Consider the following 12,118-nt stretch of genomic DNA (forward strand, 5'->3'; position numbering starts at 1 on the left):
ATGCTGTTTAAATATGCTCAGATTAATACCACAATCATTTTACCTCTCCAGTACTATTAGAATTCTACAAACATGAACGGTTTTCTTCTTATCATTTTTGTACATATATTTTTTGTGTCATGGATTTACCAAACTACCAATGCTTGTTCATGTTTCCCTACACATCCACAGAATATTGTATGCAGTAATGGATTTGGTATGTAGTGTTTTATTCACGTGTACGTCCGTTTCGTTTTTATAGGATGGAATAGGTCATACCAAATTTAATGATAAATTTGAGACACGAATTCAGCTAGAATCATTACTTAAAGTTGAAGATCTCGAGAAAAGTTTGAAGATTGAACTCATCTTTTCCTCAGATTTGCATTCAACTTGAACCCGATTTTATTATTATACAATACATGTAATTATAGCACTATGACAAAACAACTAAGAGTATTATAATCATTATTTCAGTGAATAGTGTACAATTACACTTTTTGTATTATGAAATTTCTCTACATTGAAACAAAATGTGACTTGTATTGGATTCCTAAACTTTCATAAAAAAATTCATACAAAGAAATGTATATATATAGAGGATCTTCATCTTGCTCCACGAAGGAGATGTCAGTGCAAGATGGGCAGCAAGCTTTTTGCAATACCACGTATTCTCGTAGTAGCAATAATCATATGTAGATACTGAAACATTCTGAAGATTTCTACACTTAGAAATTGATGGTAAAGGAAAACTATTGACCAAACTTTACGACAAACGTGATGCCTTTTCATTCAGAATTGTCAATTTCCTTTCATCTGTGGCAACACCCCTTCAGCACCTGCGTATAGAGTGTTTATATCACAACTCATACGTTATGGCAGAGCTTGCCGAAACTACGCAGACTTTTTGTATCGCGCTAGAACTCTAACAAATAGGCTTCTAGAACAGGGTTATGTTGCTACAAGATTTAAGTCATCACTATAGAAGTTTTATGGTCGTCATCATGAACTCGTGGATCGTTATTGTGTATCCATCTGCACCATGAAAACTGATTTATTCAACGGGTCATAGTTTTCCTTTCCTCGTTTGTCTATCCGTACTTGACGTTTATGAGCAATTCGTCGGATCTTTCTAAAACAGCAGAGGACGCTTACACTACCGATGCACCTGGTCCATGCTCCCAGTTTTTAGTGGAGTCCGAGTTGCTCATTTTGTTTTGTTACTTTGCATGTATGATTTTAGTTACTCTTTGTTGTGTATGTCTTTTTCCCTGTCTGGTATTTGTCCCTGGATTGCATTCTTTTGATTACCGCTATAACCTTGGTTCCCTTGATTACTCATTCAAAACCTAAAATTCCGCAGCTTTTCGGAAATAAGTTTTCTCCAGTCGTTTGACTATACTAAGTTACAATGTACCACATGATAAATTCAAATCTTGTTTAAAAGGACTTATTCGTAAATCTTTTGTGGTTCCACAAAATATGGTGTTTTTGTTACAAATTCACATATTTTTCTAAAACATTGCAGAAGGGCAAAGTGTGCTACACAGAAAATCAGTTGTGCGAAATGCTTAATTTCCTCATTGATAACATATTTGTCACATTTGGAGGAGCTATATTTCAACAACAAGTTGGGCACTAACTGTGCTCCCCATCTAGCCGATTTGTTTTTATATTAATACGAGACTGAATATTTTTAGAACTTTGTAAAGAATAACAAATCAAAGATGCTAAATCCTTTAACATGCAGATATTGATAAATATCTCACTTTCGATGTCGATGTTCTCTTAGGTTCAGATGTCCATTGATTACTTGTTTGCCAACCACACCGTCAATTTGTAACAATTTCGTACATAAAAAAACTTCTAATTGTTGCTTTAACCAAATGTTAAACACATTGATATTGAGGGAAAAATAGGTAGGTCCATGATTTATCAATTTATTTTAAAATTTATCTTGAAAAAACCACCGTTCCGTTAAAGAAGAGTCCATATAGCTGTTGTTTTTATGCTCAGGCCTTTCTGTGCAACTACTATGGTATGTCGGAAACAGTTAGAATATTTAATTGTCCAGGTCCATCTGAAAAATATACAAATCTATTACAGATCTTTCACAGTAAAACAGTTTGGTTTCTATTTTGGCTACGCACTTTTCAGAATTCCAACGAGTTCTGCAGGATATAACGTCCTGTCAGACTGAAATCAGATTCTCAATGGATCTAAGATTACATCTTATATCCGTTTTTTTTTTTCATTGTAATAAAGATTCCGTCATCTGTTATTTATATTGTACATTTGTAACACAAAGTTTACCATTTATCCTGGTATAATGTGTAAATGCACATTTAGGCGTGATAGAAATAAATCAGCAGTAATGTCTTGTAAAAAATTGCTGGCGGTTTTGATGCAATTTAACTATAATAATTTTTATCGCTTGATATGCATTGCAATTGGAACTAAATGAATGATGTTGCTTTAATGTCTTTTTAATACATATTTAGTCATGGTAGCACAAATTTTATCACGGCAAAAAGCTCCGGGTTCTAGTCCTTTTCCAGCTGGAGAGATTGAATATACAGTCAGGGTTGTTATACCAGTTAAGGTTTGTTAATACGAATAATCAGTCATTTAGCTCGCTTTTAAAAATCTGATTCGATCAATTCCAAAATGCCTGTACCAAGCTTGGACTATTGCGATGGTTTCTTGGTTTTTCCTTTATATTGCTACATGTTTTTTTAAAGCACTTTCCTTAAAAAAGCATTAAATACAAATTTGGATTGCATCTTAATTTCCGTTAATGCATGTCGATTTCGTGTATTAATTAAATCTTTATGCATTTCTTATGTGAATATTTTAGAATTCTCCTAGTCATGGAAGTACTTTCAAGTTCACCACTGCAGACAATAGCGCTGCATGTGGTGTATCATATACTATTGGGTCAGTTCAGTTATTGATGGGTAAGTAAATGCAGAATATTTGATTCTAACATATTTGTGTAAATGTACAACATTACATTTGCTTTATAGTTTGTAGATTTAAGAATGTCCTTAGCTCATGCTCAGTCATATTTGAAAAATTTTCGGACTTTTATCCATTTGCACCATGAAAACCGATTTGTTCACTGTGTCATCTTTTTTTTCTTTTGTTTTGTTTTGCTCTTCCTTCTATCTGGACTTGACATTTTGTAAACAGATCGGCTTTTTCGTTCCAGCAAAGCAGACGTCAATAAAACAATATAGTTTTACAATATGGTGTCAAATAATCTTTGTGTTATCGGAATATGTGGATTTTTTTTCGAATAGCGTCCAAAACTGACAGTACGTAAATGATTCAACATTTATATCGTTGAAGTCTTTACAAACATTAAACATGATAATAATGTATAACAAAACAAAATGATTAAATATTATATTCGTTTAGGAAACAACAAACGCATCGGTATATGTGATGGTTTGTTTGCAAAATCTCTACCCCAGCTGTCATATATTTTCTCCAGAAAGAAGGATACTTCATATTTAAAGAACTGTGACTGCAAGGTAATAATTCAATATTTATGTTAATATGTACATATTTATGTTAATATTGTACAAAAATCTATTGGTATTTTACAGAAGACTATCGTTAAAAATTAACTTTAATTTCCGTCTACAGTTATGACACTACGAACGTTTTAAAATTTAAAATTAAACCTCAACAAATTTAACCCTAGCTATATGTCATCTTAATCTCTAAGACAAGGTCAAATGACTAAACATAGTAGTGCGAGTAACACAGCAGTATGGTGAAGTGTTATATTCTTGTTTTAGATTGATGATGGTGGTGTCTCCCCCAAACTATCAGCAAAGCAAACCTGTAAAGCGCCTAGTAACCAAAACACAAAAGCATGTTATGCTAACCAAGGCCTTTGTGTTAAGGTTGGGAGAGGGCGAAGGTCTGGATGTGTATGGAAAAACATTAAAGGATGTGATGTGCCTACTGTGGGTACTCCAGCAAGAAGATAATCTTGAGTCACACCTTCGAAATGGAAAACATGTTTGTAGAACTGGATATTGATTTTCATTTGAATGACAGTATTTAAAAACGTTATTTAAGATGGGATTATTGCACTTGAAAGGTAGTAGCATTTCTTTTCTTCTTTATTAAATGATCTAATCCCTCAATCATGTAGGAAGGTTAGAATATAACTTAAATTTAATCTGACAGTCTTCACGTTACATATAGTTTCTTTCCTTTAAAGTATACAATAGATGTTTAATTATTTTCAATTAATAATACATTTGTTCAATCATGATACAATATACCGTTTTGAAAAAAAAAGAGATTCATTGTAAATTGCACAGATGTGTCAATTCTATTTTAACCTTGGTTTGGCCCAGTTTATACTAGTTTATAGAAAATAAAACAGAATTGGTGAAACACAAAAAAACTGCACTATAACCTTTATGAAAATAGTAAATACGTTAAGAGATCACCAAAGGTCTTCAATAAGTGTAAGCACACCTTAAAGTAAGTTCTGAAAGACCCCTGCCTACAAAAGTAATAAAATCTCCGGTAGCAGAATGACAATACTAATTCAAATCAAACTACAAAGTCACAGACACGACGTAATAGCAATCATTTAATAGTAATACACATACACTGGTATTAAAAAATGTGTTCAGTTACAGCTCCAAACAATACTTAACATTCCAACACAAAGATACGAACTTGTGGATTCAAATTGCACATATAGTTTCCTTAGGCTAACTTCAAACTGGGTGATCATATTGAAATTTCACTAAAAAGAAAATGATAGTTTACCAGAAATGTTTTAATTTCATAGTGCATCAAATAGCAACTTATAAAATTAGCATTAAAGCTTACAGAAGCTTAGAAAAATCCATCGTTTTAATTAGCTAATTCTTGTAGTGTAACATTTCAATTGGTTAATTTTCTATTTAAAATACCGTTAAACATCAACATAAATCTGATGACTGAGGACAGGAAAACCTCAATTTGGGTTACATAGACATGAACTCGTGGATCGTTATGGTGTATCCATCTGCACCATAGACTACAAGTGTAATATCATCTCAGTAGAAAACATCTGTAACAAATAGCAGCATGGTTCAAAAGTCAATATCAAATTGACATAAGTATCGCATTCTAACATGCAGATTCATTACAATGAAGGAATGTTCTTGTACTACTGTGAAAGTACTTTAATTCATGGACAACCAATATCCGTGTGTAAGGGAAGAAATACAAGTTCGTTGATTCTTGAATTCGTGGTTTTGAGGTTTTCAATATACACATCTATTGAAATCTCCTTTTCGTTGGGAACCAAATTTAATGGTTTTGCCTATCCACGAAGACCACGAAAATTTGTACCCCACGAACAAAAGTACTTTCACAGAATTATGCTGTTTCAGACATGGACAGAATTCAATGGTGTCATACAAAAAGGTCTGTTAATAAATATAGCAGTGAGTCCAAGTTTTTTGTAGGAAGAAACCGAGTCTAACAGAAAGTTCATCATTATGGGTTACACATTCAGACGACGTTTACATCATTCCACCCACAGGAACAACCATCCCATACCATGGCATACTTTAACGTGTTTATTCAACCCGAGAAGTATAGAACTGACCCAATAAAGACATCACTATAAGGTTTCTCACTTTAATTCAGGTGGATGAATCAATGAAAACATTAAACATAAGAAAAGCAGATGACAACTGATAGATTCTCTCTGAACACTACATTATTACAGAATGATCCCTGGTAAATATGTAAGACTCAGAACCGCTAGAACGCGGAGGTACGATGGCCGTTCGGAAGTGCAATGATAAGAAATGATTGTTGACTACCAATAACAATGCGGATATGCGTTGGCCACTACACGGAGGTGCCTTGTTTTGTACATTTTTCGTTAATACCGCAAATATACGCAAACCTTGAAATATCTTACTATAAAAAAATGGTTCTATAGGTATGGTACTAGTCTAATTACAACCAGAAAAAGTTCGCTTTAATTTTCGTTCAATGACATACTTCAAAATATTTATGAAATTATAAAAACTAAATTAAATAATTTTACTTCTATTTTTTACTTTAACCTGTGGCAAATTTAATAGAACTGTCAGTCACTATTACAAGGACGAGGTGACTCGTTTACATGGAAATTGTTCTTGACTACGTAAGTTACAGAACGGCTGTGCCATCACCTGTCATAATGCTTTCGGTTTTATCTCGAAATCGTGGAAAATCTACTCAAAGAATAAACAGAAGAAATGTTTATGACACAGTTAAAAATACTAAGTTTAAACATACTAGGGAAATTAACAGAGTGCAAATACGAGTAAATTAACAAGTCAATTGAATCGAATCAGTCTGCCTCCAACATGAACCTAGAGTAGCTTAATTAATACTAGTATTCAAAACTCATTTAGCAACAACAAGTTGAGTAATAGAACGCAAAGTACCCAAAAATTACAATAATTAATGTAACTGAAAGAAAAAAAATTAAGGAAAAGAAATATCACAACTTTCCAATATCATTTAGAATAGATCCGATGCAATGGTCTACAAGATTCTTAGATTCTGAGGAAATCAAAGCCATGCAATCCAGACTAGACACGGAAAACAGACAGTCACACTCACAACAAAAAACATTAAATAACCAAAATAACACGTACAAGGATCAACACAGACTCCTCTAAAAATGGGATCATGTGCAAGGTGCACCATTAAACTTCTGTAGTAATTACTTTATTCTTTTAACAATATGACGGTAGCCTGTTTTTGAAGCCTAATTGTAAGAAATCTAAAACCGTGATTTAGCAATACCATGTCTTTGAAAAGTTTATAAGAGTAAAAATAACGTACGACATCCTTAAACCATGCTTCAAAACAATTGAGAAATCTGCAAACTTTCAACAAAATTCCATAGCAATGTCGACTGCCACAATTTGATATTAGATTGAATCATGAAGTTCAGTTGACAATGTTTAAAGTTTCGTAGTATCGAAACATGAACTTCGCATACTACCATATAATACTTACTTCGCAATCACAGTTTCTTTTGTAAGAATTGAAAGCCCCATTTGATAGTATGAAGGTCCACTGGGCTATTGTGAATGGACTTCCATTGGTTGTAACATCACACTTGTTAACCTTATTACGTTCATCTGAAGAAAAAACGTGAGTGGTAAATAAATATATCCCTATGTATGTTACATGCAAAATGATTTCTCATATAGTATTCTTGAAATTGCAGAATATACACTATTGCGTAGACAACACGTATTGCCATGCAATTATTACTGCAATGAGGTCTGAATTCTATATAGAATGACTAGTAATACTCAATACTCACTTCACTTAGCTGTGACCATGATAAATTGAATTGACTTCTAGAAAATACAACGCCACAATCTTCAGATTCTTTTAAAGCTTCAAATGTGAAGATGGACTGTTTCAGTTCAAATTACATAATACCTAAACGGAAATAGATATAAAAACCTGAACAGTTTCTCGTTATGACTACAACAAATGCTTATATCTTGTTAGTCAAGTGGGTAAAATTTTAGAATATCATTGAATGATCTGATTGAGGACGTTATTTCTAGAATGAGTAGTCAAGGAAACCAAGATTCTAGCGGAAATCAAAAGAATTTGTAATACAGGGACAAAGAGTAGACATGGAAAACAGACATAAACAACAAAGAAAATGGAACAAATAAAATAATATATACATGTATACAGCAACAAATGTAAATGAGCAACAGAGAATCCACTAAAACCTTGAGGCAGATGCACCGGTATGGTAAGCGTCTAGAAACACCTACCGAGTTGCTCATAAAAAGTCAAGTACAGGATAGACGAAAGAGGAAATGAGAATTATGACACGTCGAACAAATCAGTTTTCATGGTGCAAATGGATACACCGTGACGATCCACGAGCTCACGATGACGACCACAAAACTTCTGTAGTGATGACTTCAATCTCGCAGCAACATAATTTCCCATTCCAGAAACCTATAATTATAAGAAGTCTAGATTCATACAAGAAGTCTGCGTAATAAGGCCACTTCTGGTATAGCGTATGAGTTGTGATATGAAAACTCCACATTCAGGCGCTGAAGGGATGTTAAAACAGAGGAAAGGAAAGTTGACGATGTTCTTTATTATGGATCAGATCAGCTATAAATGCAGCCTCATAAGAATGAAGGAATAGGTCAGCAAGTAGAGGAGCAAAATTTGTTTGAATTGGAATGCCGACCGTTTGTTGAAAAATGCGTCACCCACACTGGACAAATATGTTGTGGATAAAAAATGGAGCATTTTGAAAGCATGAACTGACAAAAACATTCCTACCTTTATTCTACGAATGATAAAGGCTTTATATTCAATATAGTTGCTACTGGCAATTTCTTTGCTCACTTGTATTTGTCCAACGACGGCTGAAATATTGTAAGTCACAGGCAAGGAGGTATTTGTAGGTTACATACTCAATAGTGTTTTTAAGATTATTTCTCGAATTGAGAAAATTGGATTGTCAAAATTCAATCTTTTGGATGCATGTTAAAATTTGAATTTAACTTGCAAGGATTCCAAGCGTTTCCAGGAAAAAACAAGAAAACCGGAAGCTGATAACAACGATTTTTTTTCAATGTACGTGTCAAAGTTTCTTGTTGATATAACTATATTGAAATCTGATATAACATCTCATGGCCAGCTTGAGATATCTTTTATTTTATATGTATTTGTTCATTTATTATCATTTTCTTTCAACAAAACCATATCGCTGTTGTCTAATAAATTGTGTTGGTCTTTTAGTCAAGGAATGTTTCTAATGTTTTACCAGGTCAAACGAAATAACATGGTTTGCGACAGTTAACTCTTATAAACAACGAAGCGATTTTTAAAAAGGTTAAACTTGCCAAAACTGCGTTATATCTTGTTCAAAACTCTTTAAAAAAAATCTTATGATTTGATTTCTAATGCATTCAAATTTAAATATTTTGAATTTGTTCGTATTCAAATCCTTATTTTGTGTGGAATTATTTGAATGGACGACGTTAATGACATCACACTATCAATGCAAGTTTTACATAATCAAAATAACGTGGTTAGTTCAAAGAGAACCAAGCAAGAAAAAATCTTGTAACTAATCAGCTTGGATTGTTAAATGGTGGAACAAGAAGTCGGGGATTCGATGAATAATAAGGATGCTCCATCGACAGTTGTATTGCATTCAATTTTAAAATTAAAATATAACACATGTGATGACATGAAAAACTTACCATTTGTACCTTTACACAATCTACGTTGAAAATTATCTGGTTTACAATTACAGGGGGCATCAAACGGAAGTGAAAAAGCAAGTATAATTACAGCCAAAGTAGACACCGTAATAATCATCGTGTAAGTATGTAATACAAGCAATGCAGATGAGCAGTATGTCACAACTATATATACCCATTAATACCTTATTTATACCATATTAACCTGTCACATGGAGGAAAATCCGCATAAAAGACACAATTTGTTTTAGGCCTTTAAGGTTATGTTATTTTTCTCGAACGGAGAATGACTACGTTGTTTTAACTTGAAACCCTTAAGAGCTGTTTTCTAATATAGGGTAGCTGTTCGCAAAGAAAGGTATTGCAATAGCAAACAAATAATGGTTGAAATTATCAAGAACATGAAGAAGTACATTTAATATAACTGTGTCTAGTCAGTCATAGATTTCATGTATTGTGTATTTTATTTCTTTTACATGAATTTTGACTAATAGCAAATGATTTAATTCCGTTTAAACCAATAATAAAGGGGTGTTTTAACGTACAAATAGGAAGGCAAAAGATGGTATGGTGAAAATTATAAGAGTAATTGAAGAGCTCTAATATTCAAAAATAAAATAATATGTTAAGATAATTGGAAATTTATGTGGTACAAAGGAAAGATTGCAACATATGACTGAAACTGAAAAGACATGAGAAACATATGTTGTTCATGTTTTTTATATGTTTAGGACACCATAAAACATATAAAGACACACTTAAGGGTAAAAAACTAATTTATGAAAACGAAAAAATAACAATCTTGTAGTTATTATATATTTTCCATAGAACTGAATGTATGACTAAAGTATGTTTTGTTTACATAAAATATGTTTCCATGTGGTTTTAAGGCACAGAAACATATTTCTACATTGGTCATAATGTTGTTAATTTGTCCGGTTTAGGAACAAAGCAGAACAATTGACGATCAAAAAAAAAAACATTAGACAAGACAGACCTCCATCTGCACATCTTTCGTTACACAGAGAGTGCGATTGAACTATTTCTCCTAACGAAATATCTTACTAGACCAATGCAACTGGTTGTCGTTAAAACAACATGTATGCAAACATTATCTTTAAACTGCATAGTGTAAATCGATCATGGTTTTTGTATGAAATAACAACAATCGAATGACGTGTTTCATGTTCTAAAACCGGATATAACGATAATAGGTATGATGAATATGTCAAAGAGACAACAACCACAATATGATGTAAATGTCATCCCAAGGCCACCCATTAGTTTTCAGTGAACGACAAGGAAACCCTACCACAACAAGGCAAGCTGCAGCTGGCCCCAAAATATCATTATATACAGGTACAACGAAAGACCTGTCTCTTTTCACTCCAGTAACCTAAAAATAAACTAAAGGTGAAAACAGAACAAGACATACAGAGACCACAAATGCCTGTTTTTGGACAGGCGTAAAAAATGCGTCTGGGTTAAAGTCTATGTATGATCCCGTTATATAATCTCTGTTTTTAAGTACAGTAGACCTCTGCAGACTATCTGACAGCGATTCTTAAAAAAGGAGAGAACAACAGTACCTTACTCGAAGGATAAATAACATTGTTTATTTTCAAAGAAACAAGAAGAACCAGGTTGCATTCTAGCTCTAAACAAATACAGTGATGGACAGTATCTTATTTCAAGGAAAAAATGGGGAAAAAAACTACGCTACATACTAGCTTGACGGGAAACCATACTTCTCTAGGTGTAGAAGCTATAAACTAGCTTCAAGTCAGAAATGGTTCTGCATTAGCTTTTTGGTGGATGCTTCAGTCTTATTTCGACTAAAAAAGGAACACGCTGCATTGTAGCTTCAAATAAAGGGAACCCATTTGTCAGAATGATGATAGAGAATGCAGTCAAGTAAAGGGACTCATTTGTCAGAATGATGATATAGGATGCAATCAACTAAAGGAAACCCATTTGTCAGAATGATGATAGAGGATGCAGTCATGCATTAATAGTAGAAACAGTCCTGGCCAAGTTGAATGCTACATAGTGACAGCTCCATCTACACATAACAATGTATAGGATAACTCAATATGCTCTAACTTAAATTTATTTGTCTTGTTAGCTTCATCCCATCTTTGAGAGTCAAAAGACATGACTTAAATCAGCGTTCCTTGTCAAATGATAATTTACTTTCTAGACAATTGCAAATAAAAAGTGTAACAATCTGAAAAAAGTTTTTGTAACAATCTGACAATAGTTTTAAGAAACTAAATAACTCAAGTCGAACGCAAAAAATAAATAATAAAACTTTGATTGAGTAGGTTAGCAGTCGGCCAGAGCTTCGTACATGTCCCCCGAATTTATATGAAGTTTTACAACATTTTTGTATACTTAAAACTCCAGTTCACAGTCTGCAGATATAGTGAACTACCGTATTGCATGTATTAAGGTTGGCGAGATTTGAAACAGTTGCATCTGAACAAATAAGCTGTTTTATGTATCATTATGTATTATTATTTAACTTTTTACCTTTCGGTGTTTTTCATTTGCCCTCCAATGCAATACTTATTTATAAAAATATAATTGATTGCTTGCGCTAACAGACATACAGTAACAAACGTGGGGTTATTACATAGCTCATATATCCAACCGACATAATAAGTTACAAAATTTAGGTTTAAGCATGTTGTTACATGACACAAGGCCAAAAGGCATGTGCGATTTGCTGCGATAAACAGCAAACATCAGGACATAAGAGTCTGTTTTAATAACTTTTGTACAGGAAAAAATCTTAAAAGCCACCTCATTATTTAGGGTTTCAGAATATCATTTAGTTCTTGGTAGAGATT

General features: G+C 33.1%; 1 protein-coding gene across 1 annotated transcript; it reads left to right on the plus strand.

Annotated features, from left to right (window-relative positions):
- LOC148608450 (metalloproteinase inhibitor 2-like) lies at window positions 1–4,316 on the plus strand. Its single transcript, XM_088546807.1, has 5 exons — window positions 1–196; window positions 2,481–2,581; window positions 2,837–2,936; window positions 3,400–3,515; window positions 3,786–4,316. The coding sequence occupies exons 1-5, from the start codon at window positions 73–75 to the stop codon at window positions 3,978–3,980; spliced, it is 636 nt and encodes a 211-aa protein (XP_088402933.1). The 5' UTR covers window positions 1–72; the 3' UTR covers window positions 3,981–4,316.
- The last annotated feature ends 7,802 nt before the right edge of the window (window positions 4,317–12,118 follow it).

This window comes from Perna viridis, chromosome 9 (genome assembly GCF_037379345.1).
Source record: "Perna viridis isolate PV_CMFRI_1.1 ecotype Kerala chromosome 9, ASM3737934v1, whole genome shotgun sequence".
In the NCBI taxonomy this organism is placed as follows: domain Eukaryota; kingdom Metazoa; phylum Mollusca; class Bivalvia; order Mytilida; family Mytilidae; genus Perna; species Perna viridis.

Coding starts and splice junctions, on each gene's coding strand:
- LOC148608450 (XM_088546807.1), top strand. CDS start 73: ATGAACGGTTTTCTTCTTATCATTTTTGTACATATATTTTTTGTGTCA. Junction 197..2,480: donor TGTATGCAGTAATGGATTTG/GTATGTAGTGTT, acceptor ATACATATTTAG/TCATGGTAGCACAAATTTTA. Junction 2,937..3,399: donor GTCAGTTCAGTTATTGATGG/GTAAGTAAATGC, acceptor ATATTCGTTTAG/GAAACAACAAACGCATCGGT.